The 22168-nt window shown below is 35.1% G+C and overlaps 2 protein-coding genes across 5 annotated transcripts; one reads left to right on the forward strand and one right to left on the reverse strand.

The window, feature by feature from the left end:
- Positions 1-1590: 1590 nt before the first annotated feature.
- Positions 1591-7423, reverse strand: LOC115979330 (pleiotropic drug resistance protein 2-like). Of its 3 annotated transcripts, none has more exons than XR_004089029.1 (10): positions 6808-7423; positions 6627-6711; positions 6254-6342; positions 5910-5994; positions 5515-5805; positions 5129-5261; positions 4252-4969; positions 3949-4109; positions 3598-3853; positions 1591-3452 (listed from the first exon to the last, which is right to left on the reverse strand). XR_004089029.1 is itself a non-coding variant. In XM_031101352.1 (9 exons), the coding sequence occupies exons 1-9, from the start codon at positions 7164-7166 to the stop codon at positions 3822-3824; spliced, it is 1953 nt and encodes a 650-aa protein (XP_030957212.1). In that variant the 5' UTR covers positions 7167-7423; the 3' UTR covers positions 1591-3821. The 3 variants fall into 3 exon arrangements, 1 of the variants encoding a protein (XP_030957212.1); XR_004089030.1 differs by having other exon boundaries at positions 6627-6708; positions 6808-7421; XM_031101352.1 differs by having other exon boundaries at positions 1591-3853.
- Positions 7424-8792: 1369 nt separating this feature from the next.
- Positions 8793-11334, forward strand: LOC115978907. Of its 2 annotated transcripts, XM_031100815.1 has the most exons (3): positions 8793-9122; positions 9876-9952; positions 10451-11334. In XM_031100815.1, exon 3 carries the CDS (start codon positions 10573-10575, stop codon positions 11158-11160), a length of 588 nt encoding a protein of 195 aa, XP_030956675.1. In that variant the 5' UTR covers positions 8793-9122; positions 9876-9952; positions 10451-10572; the 3' UTR covers positions 11161-11334. The 2 variants fall into 2 exon arrangements, with proteins under 2 accessions (XP_030956675.1, XP_030956674.1); XM_031100814.1 differs by lacking the exon at positions 9876-9952.
- Positions 11335-22168: the final 10834 nt, after the last annotated feature.

Below are 22168 nucleotides of genomic sequence, written 5' to 3' on the forward strand. Positions count from 1 at the left end.
TGTCTAGACACTTTTGTAAAGTGGTAGGGACAAAAAGTAAATTTTTTCAAATCTGTAATCATATTTAGCAAAAATATGCCTCATGCTTACAAGAGGCGGCTGGCCAATAGGATAAGTATTAATACCTCAAACCAAAAAGAGAAGTATCTAGGCTTTTCAATGGCTTCAGGAAGAGAAAAGAAGGCTGCAACAAAGGAAATCATAGAAAAGGTGAAACAAAGACTTTAGGGTTGGAAAATGAAAACACTTTCCCAAGTAGGAAGAACCACACTGATATCCTCAGTGGAAGTAGCCATGCCCTCCTATCAAGCCTCGTCTCTACTTCTCCCCAAAAAGGTATGTGATAAACTTGATTCCCTCAATCGCAATTTTTGGTGGGGTTTTAGTGGTGAGAAAAAACATGGGCTCTATCTTAAGAGCTGGGATTCTATATGCTCTCCAAAAGCATTAGGGGGTATTGGCATAAAGAAAACAGAGGATATGAATCAAGATCTTGTAGCTAAATTAACTTGGGAGGAGGCTAGTAATGTAGAGAAGCTATGGGTAAAGATGTTTCAGAAGAGATATGTGAGGGATAAGAATTTAATGAAGATGCCAATGCCTAAATCCATCTCTTGGTCATCTTAGAGTATCTTTGGCTGCAGAGATGTGGTAAAAATGGGGTTATCGTAAAATTGGGAATGGGTGGAACATTTGGATATTGGAAGATCCTTGGGTCCTTCAAGAGCCTGATTTCACTCCTAAAGTAAAGAGTGGAGTTGTTCTAAGTGAGCATTTGGTGGCCAATCTCATAGATCAAGACACTTGCCAATGGGATAGAGGTAAGTTAGCTGAACTTTTTATCCCAGAATCTGTAAATAGAATTCTTAGTATTTATCTATCACACCAAGTCTCCCAAGATCAAGTATTCCGGTTTCTCTCCATCAAGGGAGTTTTCAATCAAATCTGCATACAATTCTCTAAGGTCAGCAGCACGAACTCCCCACCAACACCTAAATAGTAATGATTGGAAAGAACTATGGAAGCTCAAAGCAAATGCAAGACTCAAAAACTTGTTGTGGAAACTAGCATGGGGAATTCTTCCAACTTGTGTAGCTATAAACAATAGGTTTCCCATTCCTTCCACTGATTGTATTTTGTGCAAAAATGCCCTGGAAACTCTTGAACAAATTTTCCTTCAATGTGACTGGGCATCTCAAATCTGGCTCCCTGCTCCTTGGCCTCTTAATCTTCAAAATATGGGTAACATCTCAATATATGATTGGATAAAGATACAACTCTTTCTGCATTTAAACTCTTCAAAACAAGTTCCTTCCAAGTGAAGTGTCAGCTTTCCATGGAACGGAATAATCATCAGAAAAATAAAACGAAAGAGAACCAACTGAATTTATCAAAGCCATTCAAGAATATGTGACAGTAAATTAAGAATATAATGTTCTATTTGCACCAAATCATTTTGGTGGTTCTATTTATACTGCAGGACAAATGAACAATAGCAACTTTTATTGACAACCAGAGAAAAGAATACAAATACACAAGATGGAAAAAAAAAAAAAAAATATATATATATATATATACATTACAAAAAAAGAAAGAAAAGAGTAGGTAACTATTTTGCTTCCCACTTTTACACAACTGCTTTCCTACTGTATGAGGAAGGAAAGGAAATAAGACATAATACAGGGACTTCAGAAGGAAGAAACGAAACGACTAAGATGGACCATTCCATTCCATTCCATTATAAGCCTTCTACTCAAAAGTGAAGTAAACCATTCACTCCCCTCACTGGTTGAGAAAGAATTATGTTTTAGTCCTTGTTATACAAATAAAACATAACGAGCATAAGAGTAAAAAATATATAATTTATTTCATTTCCTATTCTCCCTTATAAACTCCAAAGAATACTAGAAAAAGAACAATGTATTCATTTCCTTCAAAATTTACCTATTTCATTCCTTTAAGACCAAGATTAGAAAGATCCAAATCAGTATCAGCAATGATTGGGAGCACAGGTGGGTTATTTGAGTCTTCTAGAGTGATGGCTTTTAGGAAAGATGAAATTGGGTTTGGAGGGTCAGGATCTATGGTTAACATGTTCATATCTGGGGGTTTGGAGGATGCACCAACAATTGGATCTGAGGGTTGGGATAATGGGTACTTATCAGGGGAGGGTTTATTCTGTGATTGACTTTGAGTCTTTGTTTTGGGTTGGATTGGATATGTTATGGCTGGAAAGATTCCACTGCTCTTGAGAGGGTTATGATCAGGGTGTATTGTGGTTAAGGGTTGGAAGTTTTGACTTGTGGAATTGGATAAGAATGGAGAGGTTAAGGATATAGACAAATATTTGTACAACGATTGTTTGGATTGGTGGGGGCTATCGACAAACATTGGACAAGCCTGTGTTTCTATCTTTTTGGGATTTTTCTATAAACTGGAGTTGTGATAACAACTGGAGATTTATAATTCTTCCATTTTACTGGATGGAATTTCAATGAATTAGATTCACAAGAACTACTAAATCGCTTTTGAATGACCTATTTTTCTCAATCTTTTCGACCTTGGTTCTGTAGGAGCAAGTCAGAAAGATTGAGAAATAGAACCATCTGATTTGATTCGTTCTCAATAGCCATGAGATGATCATCTTAGGGTGATCCTTTTGTCGACGGATGGTAAATATTTCTCAGAACATGGAGTGCGAATCAAACCTATGTTTGAATTGAAATTGAGATATTGCTGCAAGTTCTTCCCCTCTGATAACAACTGTTTTCTTTCTTTTTCTTTTTGTCCCAAAAGGGGGAAGGAAATTGACATGTCTTTGACTGTGGATGCAATTGTTGCAAGCTCTTGTTCTACTTTCTTGATTTTCTTCTTCATATCATTGGTAAGAGATTCAGAAGATGAAAAGGTTTGTGTGACTGCTTCTGCCAATTTTTGTTGATTGTCAAGAATCTTTAAAAGAGCTTGGTTTTGGGCCACAACATTCTTCACTTGCCAATTTAAAGCTGCCTCTATTGAAGAAACTTGTTTTCAGGTTCCATCTGAATTAGTTCCAACAGGGGTTTTGATCTTCCAAACATGTCTTGTGTTGGCTTGGGGGTGTTAAAGTTTTCTAGTGGAGGAAAATCTTGATCATAAGAGGATGAAGGTTTGTCAATAGTGTAGTAGGGTAAAGGGTTTTGTGTTTGGGTTTGTGTGAAAGGAGGAGGAGGATGATATTTATGTAATTGAGGGAGGATATTCTGGTAATATGGAATCAATGGAGGTTTAGACTCATGGTTAGAATCTTGTTTAGGCTTGGGTTCTTTGCATGGAGGAGGAGAAGACTGGAGTTTCTATTTTTTGGTTGTGGGATAAAAGATATAATAGTTAAATTTTCCAGAAAGTTCTCCCAAGAGGTCTACTTCAGGATCACCAACTGTTGGTGCATTAAATCTGGGGTCATTATTGGGCTGCAATAGATAAATTTTGTTAAATTTCCATGATGGCTTATGGTGTTGAAAATGCATAATTTGAGCCTTCATTTGCATATGCAAGTATGGAAAGTCAAATCTAAAATTTACATATGAAAACAATTAAACTATGAAGATATCTTACCGCACTCCATCTTTTATCAAGAAATTCATTCATCACTATGGCATTTTGTCCGTACATCATAGGAGAAATATAGGCCCCGTTTGGTACATCTACTCAAATATATGTTTTCAGTTTTTAAACAACATTACACGTATTTTCACATACTTTTTCACTCATACGTATTTCCACATATGTTTTCAAACACATGTTTTCAGTTTTTAAGTACATGTATCAAACATCCCATATTAGCCCCATATCATCCATGGCTCAATGTCATCTGCAGGCCAAAAAGGAAAAGAGGAGTCATTTTTTTTAATCAAATAAATCAACATTGAAATAGACTGACAGCTGGATTGGAAAGAGATGAATTACTTTTGGCAACGATGAATCCTCCAAGCACAAAAACCAAAAGCAAGGTGAAGGTACCCAGCGTATTTGCAACAACTTGTGTTCTTCCAACTGCAGCAATGAACCGAAAGAGGGACAATGCCATTTGATGTATACCAAAGAATGCCAAGAACTGTCGGAAAAACCTGAAGTAATAAGGGAAGAAATGTGTCAATGAAAGAATCGTAGACTAATAAACCCATGAGTTTGACACATACAATTCCAACAACTGTTAAGTACTGAGTATCAAATCAATTGCTGGGGACAAAATTTTAAAATCTTATTTACCTGCTAGCAGATGGAGCAAATCCAATTGTGTAGTAGGTAAGAATGATCCATAATCCTGATTCCATGAATGATAGAGGGATCCTGAGGACCCAAATGGGTAAGCCAAAAGCCCATGCAGGATAGAACAAGAAATCCCTTTGTTTATAAAAGACAGGAAGCCTGAAAAATAGTGCTCCAAAAAATTTTCCTCCCACTGGCATTTCTGTCCTAAGGAAAACTGTCAAGGCAATTACGGACATGATTGTTATCTGAGTAGTCTTGAATGTAGATTTATCATAAGGAACACTAAGATCAGCTAAAAGCTGTTGGCCAATGTGAAAAGAGCCGAAGGCCTGGGCAAATTCAGAAACTGAAATGTATCTGTAAGGGTGGTTCTTCTTGAACCAATATTGTTCTTGATCCTTCTTGGATGTTACTTCTTGTAAAAAGTCAGCAACTCCTTTCCTATCGGGGCATTTGAAACCCACGTGCTCAAAGAACTCGATGATATTTTCTCTTGGACCTTGGTAGACTATCTGTCCTTCTGAAAGTAAGATAATGTCATCAAAAAGATCAAATGTCTCTGGTGCTGGCTGTAGAAGAGAAATGACCATAGTCACATCCATAATATGAACCATTTGCCTCATGTACTTGCAAATCTGAAAAGTGGTAGAACTGTCCAACCCTGTCGATATTTCATCCATTAAAAGAGCCTTTGCTGGTCCGACCAACATCTCCCCTGCACCAAATTATAATAACACAATCAAAATTGGTAATGAATCATTACAAATGCTTACATACTAGAAACAAGAATGTGAACGGATACATTATTCTTTTGCGTAAGATTAATGACTCCTAATTTCATGATAAACAACTTAAGCTTGTCCAAAATACGTACCAGTTGTCACACGCTTCTTTTGTCCACCGGAGATGGGTCTCATTTCATCTCCAACCATAATATCAGCACAAATATCCAGTCCAAGGGTCTTTTGGGATCGGCGGTTTATTTTGTTGAAACTGAAAACTTTTTGCTGTAAGTATTGTAGATAAAGGTAAAAGTTAGCTGAAATAATACCGTGGGTCCCATGAATAATACCAAAAAATGTAATGAGACCCATGAATAATAGCAAAAATAAACTGAATAATAAAATAAGTTGACAAAAATAATCTTTATCAAACGAACACCAAGTATCTGTTAAATATTCTTATAAAGGCCAGCTATTTTAAATTGCTTGTTAATTATTTTTTTAAAAAACTTAGGAACATGAAATAGAGACAGCGAACCTTGAGAATATAATCAGTAACCAAGCTAGTCTTTTGGCCTGCCATTGCAGTGTTCTTCATGAATGCATCAATCTCAGGATCGGGCTTAATTCCTGCTTCTTTCTCTCTTCTTGAGAGTTCCACCAACATCTCATTCCTTGTGCCAACCCCTACACAGCGTCCTGAGAAATCCAGTGTCTCTCTCACAGTCATCTCTCCATAGTGAAGATCGAGTTGACTAATATAAGCACAGGTTCTTTGAGGAACAAATTCATGGAATTCATGACCACAGTAGGTGACTTTCCCAGACACCTGTACAGAACTCTCATTCATTAGTAGGCCATAAAATTTAATCTTAGACACAAAGGATTATGCAAATTGTGACACATATAAAAGCAATAGAATGGGAAACAAACCTTCAGATCCTTGTCGAGTTTCCCGGCAAGTGCGTGCAACAAGGTTGTTTTTCCTGCACCTGGAGGACCCAGAAGTAGGGTCATCCTTGAATTGCCATATCAGTTAAAAGTTCATCCCAGAAAATCAAAATAAGAACAATAGCAACAAACACAAAGCTAGCTATCAATCCAAAAAAGGCTATTTCACCATATACAAGGCATGAAAAATCAGTTAACGAATCTTGCCCATATACCCACTAAGAATTACCTTGGAAAATTCACTTTCATATTTGGGCAAAAGGGTTAAAAAAATTAAAAAAAGAAAAAGAAAAAACAGTAAATCAAGTAGCACTTCGTAAAAATACCTTGATGGTTTAACAATTCCACTAACATCTTTGAGTATCTGGGTTTTTCTCTTCTTCGATGGAGCAAGGTGAACCAATCCGAGAATACTCTGTTATCCATTACAAATTGAAATGGCCAAAAAAAAAAAAAAAAATTGTTATCAAAAGCTTAGTGACAAAATTTTAAACCAGATAAAACAAACTGTCAAAGATTTCAAACCGAATCATCAGATCAATAACTTAAAAAAACTTAAAATTTTTTTTATTTTTTCATTCTTCTAGTCGTAATTACAAAATAGCCCAACAATATATCTCTCTGTTTCTCACAAAACTCTACACCAGAATCCAATTTCACTTCCATAAAATAAAAACAAAAAAATAAAAATAAAATTACCTCAATTGTGTTCAAAAACACATCTCCCTCCGCCGACACATGTTCATACCGAGCTTCAATCTTAGGAATCTCAATCCCAACTCTGCTATTAAAACCAAACTCAAAAATCTTAATTCACACAAAAACCAAAACCAAATCCAAAACAAACAAAAAAAACAGAAAAAAAAAAAAAAAAAACTACCTGTCAGTTCTGTCTCTCAGTCTTCTAAGGAACTTCTCATTGTCTTCCTCAGCAACCTTAAGAATACTCTCCATCAACAGCTTCTTATCTCGCATCCCAAGATTCGTAACGTCCACTTCATCATGCACAACCTTGCCATTATCAAGAACTTGCGTGAGCATCCCTTTCCTCAGCCTATCATAGGTAGGCAATCTCTCTATGGCCACCCATCTCAACTCTTCCTCGTCCTCCTCTTGCCTACCGCTCCAGTTAAACACGTCCGGCGGCGCCGTCCACACTTCCAGGAAACTCCCAGAAGCCCAGCTTCTCCGGCTGCTCGTCGACCTGGCAAGATCGTCTCCCACCAAAGCCGATGCCATTGCTACTTACCGATCTAAAACAACAACAACAACAACAACAACAACAATACACTCCTCACTGGTGTTTCTGTTTTTGGATGTGGTTTTGTTGCATATTTACAACACCAATCATGCAGAAACAGAATGCATATATATCTGCGTTTTTTTAGCAAAGCAGTGATATTGATATGAGTTTGCGTGAGTGATAAGTGTTATACGGACGCTCACACCCTTTTCGTATCCATCTATGTATATGTGTATATATATATTTTTCAGGTTAATGTCTCGGCCGTTGGAAAATGAAAAAGGTATGCTTTGCAGAATAGAGAGAGAGGGAGTCCTAGTACGGTAGTGAGTTTTAGAGTGAAGGAAAGTGTTGCACTGGTTAAAGTCTTGGTCGTTGGAAAATGAAAAGGGTGTGCTTTGCAGAAATACACAGAGAGAGAGAGAGAGAGAGAGAGAGAGAGAGAGAGAGAGAGAGAGAGAGAGAGAGTCCTAGTATGGTAGTGAGTTTTAGAGAGAAGGAAAGTGTCGCACTGATGGTTAATCTTTGTTTAAAAAAAGAAAGGTGGAGGGTGGGACAGAATATTAATACTGTAATCTATATATTATTATTATCAATATATATATATATATATATATAATTGAAACCTAGCTAATTTTTTTTTAACCAAAAAAAAAAAAAAACCGAAACTTTTGAAATTCTCACAATTTTCAATGTCATCACTATTTTCTTTTTCATTTTATTTTAGATTCTTTTTATTTTAGGTTTTATATCTTATATATTTATTATTTCTCTTTAATGTGTAATTATCTTATCAAGTATTACAATAGTTTAGTTTAAGTAAAACTCTATTAGATATATGTTTCAAGAGCTTGAAAATTCTATTTCAACTAAATTTCTATAGCAAAAATTAGGGGTGGCAATTCATGTTCGTGTGTCGGGTTTGTGTCGTGTCAACTTTTGAGTATCAAACTATATAGGTCAACACTAACCCGACATGTTTATTAAACGGGTCAAGATTCCTCAACTCTAACACGACTCATTTATTAAACGGGTCAGTTGTGTCGACTTGGTTATCAGATTTTATCAAAATGAAAAATAAATATTTATGAAAAAACAAACCAATAAATATTTTTAATATAAAATCCAGAACTAATAAGTAATTGTATCACAAATAATCACTCAAAATTAAAGCATATCTAAATATCACAAATAATCAATCACAATACGTTAAAGAAAATAAACCACAACGACTAATAAGTTTAGGTATCTAGAGTTTGATAGATATATTAGTAAAATGTTATTTAATTAAACGGGTTAAACAGGTTAAATAGGAACGCTAACCCAACCCATTTAATAAAAGGGTCAATCGTATCAATTCAAATATGACACTAACATATTAAACCATAACCCATAACTTGCTAATTTTGTGTTGTGTTGTGTCGGATTCGCGGGTCGTGTCCAATTTTGTCATCCCTAGCAAAAATTTCAACAAATTTACACCTCATTAATATTTTTTTAAAAAGTTTTATTTTTAAAAAACCTTAAAAGTTTCTTCCTTTCTTGTATAAGAACCTTGTACGGCACCAACACAAGCACAAACCTTGATTTTTTTTTTCTTTCTCGCATACAAACCTCCCTTTACAGCACCAATGCAAATATTAAACCTCATTAGTATCTTTGCATCCCACTCCTCAGTGAAAGTTGATTTTCCACTCTCTCTTTGTTTCTTGGAATTATTTGTTTAGTATTTCTTGGAATTGATATATAGATTGTTTTTCTTTTCTTTTCTTTTTTGATGAGAATTGCATATGTAGGAGTGTTCCTATATAGGGTTTTTTTTTTTTTTTTTGGTGGTTTTTAGATTGGTGGCAATCAGCAAAGAGAGAGAGCAAACTAATTTAAAGAGCAGCATTGTGACTACTCATATTCAACGGTTGGGAATGTTTTATCCAGCAAAGCCTAAACATCAGGTTAATTTAGTACGTTGATTTATTGTATTTTATCCAATACAAATTTTGCACCTGATCTTTTTATTGTAGAACTTTATAATTTAAAATTTAAAAACAAGAAGCATGAAGCAAGAAGATGAACTTCCTAAATCTTTTTATTGTATTTTATCTAATACACTACTTCTGTTTATGAAATCAATCTTTTGTGTTCATTATGCTGTAGGATATCATGATTAAAAGTGAACACGTTTAGCATCTGAATTTAAAATATTTTATTCCATTTTGTAGAATTCAATAGGTGTATTTGAAAGATTGAATTAATCTTAATTGAGTTTTCAATATCTTTTCATTATCCTCTCCTTATATCAATTTCAAATTCTAATCATGTTTTGACAAATCAAGGAGGTGATACTAAATTCCAATATTGTCACCATATTTATAATCAACTTATTGGTGTTTGCTTTTATGAATAAACATTGAATCAGTTATTATTCGTACTATATTAGATGTTTTAAACTAATACTAATTATTTCTACTAGACATTATATTAAATTGTATATTTTTAGAATGACTGAATTATATATCTTGATTGTCTTTTGTTTTGATATTTGGGTTTCTTTATTTCCTTTCAATTTCTATTTTTGTTGGTCCTAACATCTAATTGGACTGTTTGATTTAGCCAATGGCCATAACAAACTCCAACCAATTCTTTGTTAGTTTAAAAGTTTCACCTAGTTAGTGGCTAATCGACAAAGAATGAGAAAAACACTGTAGGGAGGTACAAAAACAGCACAAGACTATAAGAGAGCTTGGTGGGCTTTAACTTCTAGAGTTTCTGCCTCTCTATTGAGGTAAATTGATGTTATTTAGGAATGAAATATCATTTGAGTTATTGAGAGAATAGTAGTTTTATTTTTTACTTTGACATCGAAATCAATATAAATTTTACACATTTATGCTAAATAATATTGTGCATTGCATGGGTTAACGATTAGTATATACTATACTTGTCTCTCTTTTTTATCTTTTTTATTTGGGGGGAGGTAGTCTGGAAATTAAAAACAAAATATTGTTTTTTTAGAAGAAGAATTAAAAACAAGATGTGAATTGGGAAAAACCTACATATTAGAGATAAGTTATGACATTTTATCCTGAATAACGATAATTTTTAAACACTAAATACTTTTCTTTGAAAATTAAACATTAAATACTTAATTATATATAATATGTTAAAGATTTTATCGGCTTTGGATATAAAAATATGTGTTAGAGAGTCCTATGAGGTTAAATGCTTTTCATCTTCTTCTTCCTTTTTTCTGATAATTATCATTATATACTTATCTTTGTAGGGACATGCATGGCAAGGGTGTCACGGACGTCAGCCACTAAAAAATTCCTGCCTACACTCTATTAAATTCCTCCCATTCCTTTGTTTCATTGATCAAAGAGCGGGGAAGAAGGCACCTCTTTTATGGACCTTATGTGGCAGGTGCTGATGGTAGATGGCGTGGAAGTGGCCAAAGTAGTTCGGGTTATTAAAATAGCATGGGCATTATGGCATAATAGCAACGAGCTGCGAAATGGAGGTGAAAAGAAGTCTGGGCAGGCACTGGTTCAACGGGCTATGGACTATCTGACCGAATATGAAGCTGCTGTCGAAGTAGAGGTGACTGAGACGCCGGTGAGGGAGCAATCAGTGTGGTGGTCCCCAACACGTGGTGACTGTTTCGAAGTAAACGTTGATGGCGCGACGTTCTCGAAGCAGAAAGTCACAGGTCTTGGGGTGGTCATTAGAGATGATAAAGGAAGGGTGGAAGCGGCTCTGAGTAGAAGGATTGAAGTCCCTTTGGGTGCTGTGGAGGCAGATTCTAAAGCCTGGGAGGCTGGATTACTCTTTGCGAAGGACGTTGGTGTCCATGAGATAGTCTTGGAAGGGGACTCGTTGGTTATATATAATGCTCTCTGTGGTGCATCGCCCCCTGTGGCTTCAATTGTCCTAGGGATGCAAGATCTATGTACGGAGTTTAGGAAGATAGAATTCTCCCATATACGGAGATAAGGGAACAAACCTGCACACACCAAAACATGTGCTTAGATTGAAGAGGTCCTTGCTGTAATAAACAAGCTCTTATTTACGATTTTTTTTTTCTTTTTCTTTTTTGCGTTTAAGAACATGGATCTCAAGATTCCGTAGTTCGTTCTTTTTTGCTAAGAATTAATATTCTGTAGTAAATCTGGCCTTTTGCTAAGAATATACCGTGGTGAATATGATCATTGCTTACAAAATCAAAATTTATATAAATAATCATTTTAAACTAATATGTTTTGTAACCACCTGACCTAACTTAAAAAAAAGGTATATTTATACTTTAAAAAAAATATATTACATACTTTAAAAAAGTATGATTTGTTATGAAATTGTTGTGGTCACTTTATTATTCTCATATTAGCATTTTGAATTTGCATTTTATCTATTGTTAGTCTATTTTTTTTCTTATTCTCTTTGTTAGTACAAAAAAATTGTAATATTTCATGTATTTGCATGTGTTTTTTTTTTGGTGATGTTGATATATTCAAATTGTTTCTTTATTAAATTTTGTATAATTAAAATTTTTTAATGATCACCTTAAAAAAAATTTCTAAAGCCACCACTGCATCCATGTGATTCACGGTTAGTGTAACTTGCTTTTTTTCAATTTCTGATAGGATGGAGAAATGCAATAAGTATGCAACATCAATATTGTTACATGATATGGATCTTCATGGAGATAAACTACGTAGAATTAGACAGCTTTGATGAAGCTTCCATGAGTATGTTTCCCATAAACACTTCAAGCTCGGGTGTAGAATAAACGAAAGAATTTAAATTTTTAGAAAATGTAAACATACGTATTAGAAAGAACTAAAGAGAAGAGAAAGAGAAAGAGAAAAATTTAAAGAGGTAACATGCTAGAGGCCCATGTTCATAACAAGATGATGATATTTATATTATTATGCTATATATCTTATGTGGGGTCCAAACCCCTAAGTCAAAAACCAAGAAAATTTCCTTTAGATACTTAAACACTTGGCATCATATAATAATGATGGGTAAAATATAATCAATACACCTTGAGATCTAATGAATACCATTCAGGTTTAAAAAATTTCAAAACTAACTAATTTAGTCTTTAAACTCAATTTTGTCCTTAAACTGTTACTTATTTTGCTCTCTGTCATGGTAATTAGGAACCAAATTGGTCATTTTTGAAATATCTTGAATTTGATTGGTATTAACCTAAACATCAAGAGTGTTGACTGTGTTCTACCCTATAATAATATAAAGTTGTAAAACTTGTTATTATATATATAAAATCGAAACTTTTGAAACTCTCACAATTTTCCACGTCAGTACAATATTTAAATAAAATTATTTTTGTTTAGTCCAAACTTAATAAGGAGTGAAACTCTATCTCTCTAACAAGTCTAACTTAAATTCAAACTCATCATTATCATATTTTTTAAAACAAAATTATTGTAAAATTATTTATTGTTTTATGGGTTCGTGTACTTTTTTCTTTTCCTTTTATTTCTCTTTTGAATAGTCATATATTTTTTGAATTGTTTCAATAACTTATTCTTTGATTATATATCTTTTTGGCATTTTGGAAATTTTAACATCTAAATCTATGTAGTCTCACACACACACACACATATTATCTATAATTTGTAGGCTCTAAATTTTTTGATTCCTTTCAATAGTTATAGTCATGAATTATTTTTTTGACTGTAACACATTTTTCTCTTATATTTCTTTATTGTTTAGTCATATATATATATATTTTGTTCCAATAATTTCTAAGCAATGAATCATCTTATTTTTTAATATTTTTTGGTCTTTTAGAAGTTTTAATATCTGAACTTTTGAGTTATTTTTTAACAGTATCTGAAACTGTCTGACAAATTTTTTGTGAGTCATTACACGTTCAAGCATACAAGAGCAAATCATGCAATGGTGCAGTTTCTTAATCAATTTAAGAATTTATAAAATTATTTTAGTCAACCTCACAAATATGTAGGTTTCCGTGCATTTCATAGGTTAGCGACTAGTAAATAATAGTAAAGAAAAAAAAGTGAGGGAAATGAATCGAAATCCAAGTATTTGACTCAAAAACAGGGATTTGGATCAATTTAAATGGGCACTTAGCTGGCTTATATAGCTTAACTAGGCAAGCAAAATAATGGCAATGTTTTGAAGACAGAAGCTTAGATCTACGCCCGTTTGGTAATATTGTTCTAGTAACGTTGTTTGTATTTTTTGGAAATACGTGTGGGTGAAAAAGTGTATGAAAATATGTGTATGAAAATACGTGTAATGTTGTTTAAATACTGAAAATTGTTATTTAAACAATGGTAACAAACAGGCTAAAGTTGCCCAGCTGAAGGAAAAAAAGAAAAAGAAATATAGGATTTGTACTTTTTGTTGGTATTGATTATTACGAATCATTTTCTCTATTCAATTAAAGAGAATTGAATCTATTCACCTTTGGAAACACACAGTTTATGCTAAGTTTGATGAATGTAAACAAAGCTTTGATTGCTTTGCTTACATAATAGTATGTTTGATATGTATGTGTTTTATTTTTAAAAAGCTGACAAGTATAGTACAATTTAATATTTTTTTATTTGAAGAGAGAGAAGTTAGTTTATGTTTTGTCTAATTAATATCCCTTACCCTCTCCCTTGTGTGTGTGTGTGTTTGTTTCTAAAAAAAAGAAAAGAATTGGTAATTGTCCCACATTGTTTAAAGAGAGTGTGTTGTGTGTAGTATAACTTGCTACACTCTCCCTTAAAGGTTACCATGGCTTTTGAGTGGAGTTGTGGTGTGCCTTTGTATTAGAATCTCTTTCCCCTCCCTTGTGTGTGTGTGTGTTTGTTTCTCAAAAAAAAAAAAAAAAAAAAGGGGTGAGTCCCATGGTTTTCAACATATTTACAAAAGTGCCATTAAGCAACGTTGTTTGAAAACTGAAAACGAGTAAGAGGAGTTTTCTAAATTCAGTTTTTAAACACCCTAAAATGAGTAACGTAACTGAAACACTCCAATAAAAAACACTCTTACCAAACACCTTTAATCTCTTTTGGTCTTTGCCACTTGTGTATGTACCGGGGATAGTTGAAGTAACATGATGGTAGTGTTGGAATTAAAAAAATCTTTTAGATTATTAATTATCTTTAGGGTAAATAGCAAATTACACCCCTAAAATTTGGGGTATTTGGATTTTACACCTCGAAATTTTAGAATTTTATCCCTTGAAGTTTGAGGTGTTGGATTTTATATCCCGACGTTTCAAAATTAGGATTTTACCCCCTAAAGTTTGGGGTATTTGGATTTTACAATCCAAACACTTTTATGATTTATGGGATAAAATCAAAATTCTAAAATTTTAGGGTATAAAATCCAAACATCTTTAAATTTCAGGAGATAAAATCCAAATACCCTCAAACTTTAGAGGTATAATTTATAATTTATCTTATCTTTAATAGAGACTTTGTATACTAATTCTATATGCCAATAAAAAGTTTGCGAACATCTTATCACAATGTTGTCAACAAAGTTCACCAGTAGATATGATCAACACATGTATTAACTTTCCTGTTTGACTTTATAATTCCACTTGCTTAGGCATGTGTTGAGATGGAACGAGTGAGGAGAAACTTTATCCATGTATAGGCATTCCACTCCATGCGCCAAGAGAAATTTTCTCACTCTAAATGGAGCTTTCTCGCTTTATCGGCCAAAATGGGAAATTAACCCTGATTTTTAAACATTATAATTAGTAGGCCACGTTTTCAAATTATATTTTTTACTAGCCAAAATGGGAAATTAACCTTGATTTTCAAACATTATAATTGGTAGGCCACGTTTTCAAACTATATTTTTTACTAGTATCTTGAGTCTAAGAGGCTCGATTTAGGGCCTATAAATCGAGTCTCAAAGACTTGATTTTCATGGGTTGATCACGTTTGATGTGGCATTTTTTCCACGTGGCGACCACCTGAAAATCGAGTCTCTAAGACTCGATTTATATAATCTTTTCTCTTTCTCTGTTTTCCAATTCATTCCCAAATTCTCAGGTCCAACAAACAAATACACAAACACATTCTTAGGTCCAACAAACAAACACATTCTCGCCTAGCGCCACTCGTGGTCTGAGCTCATCGACCCAAGCCACACGGCCTAGGTCGCGTTGGCCTGGGTCGCGTTGGCCTGGGTTGCGTGGCTAGGTCGCGCTGGCCTGGGCCACGTGGGCCTGGGTCGTGTTAATATTTTTACGTTTTAAACAATTTTACACCCTTTTCAACACAATTTTCACCCACACGTATATCAAAAACACTCAAACAATATTATTCAAACTAACTTACCAAACAGGCCCCAAATGGTCCCCACAACCAAATCGATCCGCCACCACCTTTCACACTTTCACCGAAAGAAAAGGAGTAGTACGTAGGACAAAATATTCATCCAAAAAAAAAAAAAAAAACGTAGGACAAAATTATATTTGTGATTAGTATGTGTAAAAATAAAAAAAAAATGAGGTTAATTATTATTTATTATGTCCTCAACATTGTTTGGTACAAAAGTTGTCTAAAAAAATTATGAAATAAATTACGTTCCTAAATCCTAAAATTAAAAAAAAAAAAAAAAAAAATCCTAGATTGATGTTGGTGATCGATATAAAAGTCAAAAGATTTTCTTGTTATAAATGAAACTTCATTAGGAGGAACGGAAAAGAGTTTGATGTTTTATTTTATGTTAACTTAAAATGGTTCTTTGGAAATAACTTTAGCCTAATATGGAGATTAAAAAAAAAAAATTTAATGGTAATAAGTAATAACAAACACAAATGCAAATGAACTTTTGTAAGATGAAACCAACTTTAAATCAAATTCTTTTTGAATTTACCATTTAAAATCTGATTTTATAAACCATGACAGTTTGAACAGTACGTACTCGGTACTCTATCCTTTCTCAAAAAAAGAAAAAAAAAAAAAAAGAACAGGTTTTGGTATATGCATGGTAGTGATAGTCATTATTCCTAACGCCCTTTCTCTCTCTATTACATAGTTTGTCTCCTAGCGTAGAGGACCCAAAAAAAAAAAAAAAATCATAGAAAAGCAATGTCGTTTTGGTATAATAAACACCAATTGAAAATATCCTCTAGTATGAGTCATACTAGATAGGTTTAAGTGAAGTGTTTAATTAATATGTCATGGCTTTGTGGCTTATAAATTATAAGATTGAAGAAAAATGGATCTAATTTGCCACTCGAGACACAATATGAGTTTTGAATTTGCTTTTTTGGACTCCCAAAAACAATTAATGTACCTATATTTCTAGATTACCCATGGGAAATCACTTGTAAGTTGTAAGGTTGAACTTCAACATGTACGTATGAAGAAAAACTGTCTAGGTAATCAATAATTTCATTTTATATAAAATTTTGATTCATGCTAGGTATAAAGCAAAAGATTGGTGACATTTAAAAAACAAAAAATTTTAGGTCACGTAAACAATATGATGGATTTGAATATGTTTTTCCAAATCAAAATCTAAACAAATCAAGAAAACAAAAAATAGCCAAACAGTTTCTAATGGCTTAGAGATTTTGTCTGGTGGGTGGGTCCTAGTTTCCTCCACTTGACATTGCAACACAACACAGCACAACAAAAACACAGTTAACCATTGTGAGAGTGCTTTTTTTCTTTAGCACACAGGCCCAAGGAACCTGGGCCAAATAGTTGTATTTTGGTGGACTGGGCTTGGTTCATCGCAGCTAAATGGGGGCTGATTACGAACCAAGTTGTGCGCAAGTCACATAAATCTCCTTAAGGCAAAAATGCGATTCCTCCTAAGCAATAAAATACCATTATAAGTGTTTTAGTATCATAAAATGATCCTTTACTCTTACAAAATAAGTAAAATAGATGTTCATAATATTCACAATGAGAAAGAGATTGAAATAGAATATTTAAGGCTTATCTTTTATCGTATAAACATTTTAAAGAATTCCTTCACTTGGTACCCCGGGCGTACTGTCGTGGGATCCCGAGACGTACTGTCGTGGGATCCAGGGGCGTATTAGGCCTGTAAGAACCCAGAATCTCTGGTTCTCTGCACTATACAATCTTTCTCCATGCTTGTTATGCAATGGAGTTTTGTCCTTTCCTTTTACCTCTATAGGTCCTACACAAGAACAACTATACAATGCACATATCTTCAAATTATTGTTAGTTTCTTAGATTAGGATATATATATATATATCTATATTAATACATATACATATATGTAAATGAATTTCATAAGAATGATTCAGCCACGAGAATCCTGGCCCCAATTCTCACAGACTTGGTGCTTTTGCACAAGACTTGTGGGATTTGGAACTCAAGTCTGAGTGGCTTTGCTTGGGCAAAAGACTTAGCTTTACAAGCAAGAATATATGTATTAAGCAGCAAGAAGCAGTAAAGGAAGATAATATGATAAATAAATATGCAAAGTAATTGTTAGAAATCCTCAAATCAATATGAGATATTTCACTATTTTTCTTGATTGTGGATTACAAATGTGCTCACTAAGACGTGATATAAGGTTCAAATAAGCTCAAAAATTACAGACTTTGATGGCTATTCAAGCCTCTAAGACTTGCAAAGTTTGAATCTTTTTGAATCAAGTATGTTCTATAGTAGTTGTTTCTGGGATATCGGGAGACAAATATATGCTATAGTGGCTGTTTCTGGGATACCGGGAGACGTTCCTCTGTTTTTCTTAAATTTTACAGAGTTCTCATGGCTCTGTTATGATATTCTTCTTACTGAAAATCCTCCCCTCTCTTCAACATGGGTTTTCTCTTCCTTTTATAGCGTGTTTTCTAGGGCTCTGAGGTACTAGTGATTTCTCTCTTTTGCCCCTCAGAGCTCGTGCTGTGACATTTTCTTAGGGGCTGGTCTCTTCCCTTTTTTCTCATGATTTTCATCTTTTAATACTGTTTCTCTAAAAATCACTTGCTGACTTTCCATTCCGGGGCGTCCTTGGGCAACTAGCCTTCAATCTCTCTTCCTTCAAGATTTCTCACTTTTTAGACTCAGCTGCGGTTGTTTCCTTGCTGTCATTATTCCCAAATAGTTGGAATCTTTTACTGCTGGGTTGAAAGTTCTCTTCCAGTTGCTTCTACGTATGATTTTCTCATTCTTGGTTCCTTGTGGTACAGCTCCTTTGTTCATGAATGTTTGCTTTATACTTTATGATTCTTTGCTGCACCACTGGGTACTTGAGAAGGACATCTCTGTTCTTCATTTCTTGTATTTCGTGGTACCTCTCTTGACCTGTCTCAATCCCACAGTAACTGTGCTGCATTACCTGAGGATCCCGGGCCTCTGGCAGCCTCTGGGTATCCCGGCCCAGTTCTTTCACTGGATTTTGCTGGACTTTTTGATGACCTTTTTGCTGGAAATTTGAACATAAATTGGGCCTTAATATTGATTCTTCTTGCTGCTTGAATTGGGCATTCTTTACTTTTCATGGAATGGGCTTTCTTGTGAAATTTTAGCCTTCAACATTAGCCCCCCGAGCTTGTGGGTTACCTGTAGCCCACGCGCGAGAAAATAAATTGTTTTTGGACACTTTTCTGGTTTGTAGAACCAATGTGTAGATCAAATAATTCTTGAGGGAAACTCCAAAGGAATTGCTACACTTCCTTTCTTTTCTTGAGTCGAAATACCTCCAAGCCTTTGGTGAGTTTGCACCTTGTTGGAGGAGGGAAATGTCGCTAGCTGGTTTGCAATGTCATTGACTAATCTCTTTGTATAGAGACTTGCAAAAGTATCCATGCTTGTGCGGCTTCGAGTGATGTACTCTTAGAATTTTTTTTTAAGTTACGTCTTCCTTGCTTCTTTAGGCTCCCTTGAACCAATTCCTTTCAAGGAGGTCAATCTTGTGCACTTTACACACCCACTTTTGGGTTTTCATACTCACTCAAGGCTCTTTCTCTTTGTACCCCTCGTTGGGCTTTGCTTACAATTTGCATCCTTTGCTAGGACATGCTACGGCTTGTACCTATTGCTGGTACGTACTACAGTTTGTACTCAGTGCTAGTACGTGCTACAAGTTGTAGCCATGACTGGGATATGCTTACAATCTGCACTTTTACCTATTACTGGTATGCGCTACAGCTTGTACCCATAAACTTTTGCTTTTGACCATTTTCTTGGTCGTACTTGGAAACTTTTGCTCTTGGCCAATTTCTGGGCCATGTATTTAGAAAAATTGTTCTAGGCCAAGTCTTGGGTTAGGTACATGGAAAGTTTGCTCTTACCAAGTCCTAGGCCATGTCACTTGGGAAAATCTATTTTGGTCAAGTCCTGGGCTAGGTACATGGAAAGTTTGCTCTTACCAAGTCCTAGGCCATGCCACTTGGAAAAATTCTATTCTGATTAAGTCTTGGGTTAGGTACATAGAAAATTTGCCCTTTCTCAAGTCCTAGGCCATGTCACTTGGGAAAATCTATTTTGGTCAAGTCCTGGGCTAGGTACATGGAAAGTTTGCTCTTTCCTAAGTCTTAGGCCATGTCACTTGGAAAATTTCTGTTTTGCTCAAGTCCTGGGCTAGGTACATGGAAAATTTGCCTTTTCCCAAGTCCTAGGCCATGCCACTTGGAAAATTTCTATTTTGCTCAAGTCCTGGGCTAGGTACATGGAAAATTTGCCTTTTCCCAAGTCCTAGGCCATGCCACTTAGAAAATTTCTGTTTTGATCAAGTCCTGGGCTAGGTACATGGAAAATTTTCCCTTTCCCAAGTCCTAGGCCATGCCACTTGGAAAATTTGTTCATGACCATTGAATTTTTCGATCTTCAGAAAAAGTTCCTTCATAGCCCATCGTTTTCAAGTGAGCTCACTGAACTGATTTCTTTTCTTTTCTTTAAAGGGTTGAGGATTTGTTTTCTTCTCCGAAGATCTTCTAAAATATCCTCTCTTAGCTGTGAACAAATCATTTATGGAAATAATCTTCTTTTATGAGTCATCTAAGGTTGCTCTCACTGGTGGACTGATGGCCAGGAGCTCCACCAAGATGATTCTGTTATGGTGTTTTCTTCAAGTGGGGGATCTTCTTACGGGGATCCTGGAAGAGGATGGCTTCCTCTAGGCATGCTTGTTGAAGGCTGTCTTCACAAAGCTTATAGTCTATTTCATTACAAGGATCTCTACCGCTACTACTTTTTTAGAGATCTTCTCATTTAATAGGTATTTCTCTTCTTCGGGGAACTGGGTCAGTGAGTCTGTTACAGCTTAGCTCTTGATAGCTCTGGGGATCCTTCAGACCTATGTTGTTTTGAGAAATTAATATTAACCACCGGGCTACTCTTCAAGATTGCGAGAGTTGATTGAGGAGGGCTTTTATTGGATGAGAGCTTGTCACCAATAGGATTTGGTGGGATGAAAAGTAATGATTCAGTTGTTGAGATGCATGACTGCCATACACGCCCTTTCTATGTTGGGATACCTCATTTCAGTGTCCTTGAATGCTTTGTATGCTTGGGATCAAGATCCTAGGTACAACAATAGTGATTTTGCCATGGACTAGTACCCATATGGTAGGCAAATGACTCATGATCTGTTGAAGTTTTATGAAAGACATTTGGTTGCTCAACTCCCCATATGAAAACATTCCCCTTTTTCAACAGTTTGGATAGTCCACTAATGACCAAGGTTGGTCTTGGTGTGAACTTCCTAATGTAAGAAACTCTTTCTAAGAAGCTCTTGAGTTCCCTGATCGTGGTATGTCTCTTCATGGTTGATATTGTTGTTGCCTTAGTTAGATCTATGAGGAGATCGATGTTAGGCGAAGGAAATTTATCCTTTGGATGCGCCTTATTTAGTTTGAAGGAGTTCACGCCAATAAATCTTCATATATATATATATATATTTTAATAGCTCCACCAGTTGCTTTTTTTTTTTTTTTTTTTTTTTTTTTTTGTACTAATAACTGACTGCTGATTAGGATGGGCCCCGGGTTCCTTGGGTCAGCCCCCAAGTTCACCTCTTCTAGTTTTTCTTTGGTAGGATTTATGCCTTCCTTTCCATATCCGTAAGTTTCTCCAGGACCTTCATAAGCAGTATATTAACTTTCCTCCTTCTATCTTTTTCTGTCCAAGGCATCTCTCAAACCATGGGTATTGCTTCTTTCTTCTGGAATAGGAGCCCCCCGGGATCCTATAGATGGGAGCCCCCTAGGATCCTAACAATGGGATATTCTTCAGTTGGAGCTGATTCACCATAAAATATATTTTTCACAAAGTTTACTTTGTGCTGGATGAAATGACTAAGATTGGCAGTGACTTTTGTGGGCTTCCCATTCAATCCCTTTTTCACGTACTAGTGACACATTGAGAGGATTAGGCAATAGTTGTGATGTCATGGTTGGCCTTTAGAGCTAGTTGTAGATGTCTTCCAGTGGTCTCTGTATCTCCTCCAAATCTTGTTATTTCCATAGGTGAGCCCAATTATTGAGCTGTAAGAAATGATAGATGCATTGTATAGTTGTTGAGCTTTCAATAATGTTGATTTTGCTGCTGACTTGCAATATAGTGTTTCTATTGATTTTCTTCAAAATATATTTAAGGTCCACTGCATAATAGGCTTTAGCCCCCAAGACATGAGGCGGTTGTTGAATCATGCTTGATCCACCTTCTCTTGATGCTATTATGGAACTTCTATCCATTTTCCGGATGCCTCCATTTTTTTTTTTCACAACCATTTTACTTTGCTGGATTCGTGGAAATACTTCGCCTTTGCTGGACCTAACGATCTTTTAGGCTTTGCTGAAATTGAGGGTGTACTTAGCCTTGCTGGAATTAAGGATCTCCTCAACTCTGTTGGGATCAAGGATCTCCCAGGCTTTACTTTCCTGGAGTTAAGGATCTCTTAGACTTTGCTGGAATTAAGGATGTACTCAGCCTTGCTGGAATAAAGGATCTCCTCAGCTTTGTTGGGATCAAGGATCTCCTCAGCTTTTTTGGGATTAAGGATCTCCCAG

This window comes from Quercus lobata, chromosome 3, assembly GCF_001633185.2.
Source record: "Quercus lobata isolate SW786 chromosome 3, ValleyOak3.0 Primary Assembly, whole genome shotgun sequence".
Lineage (NCBI taxonomy): Eukaryota > Viridiplantae > Streptophyta > Magnoliopsida > Fagales > Fagaceae > Quercus > Quercus lobata.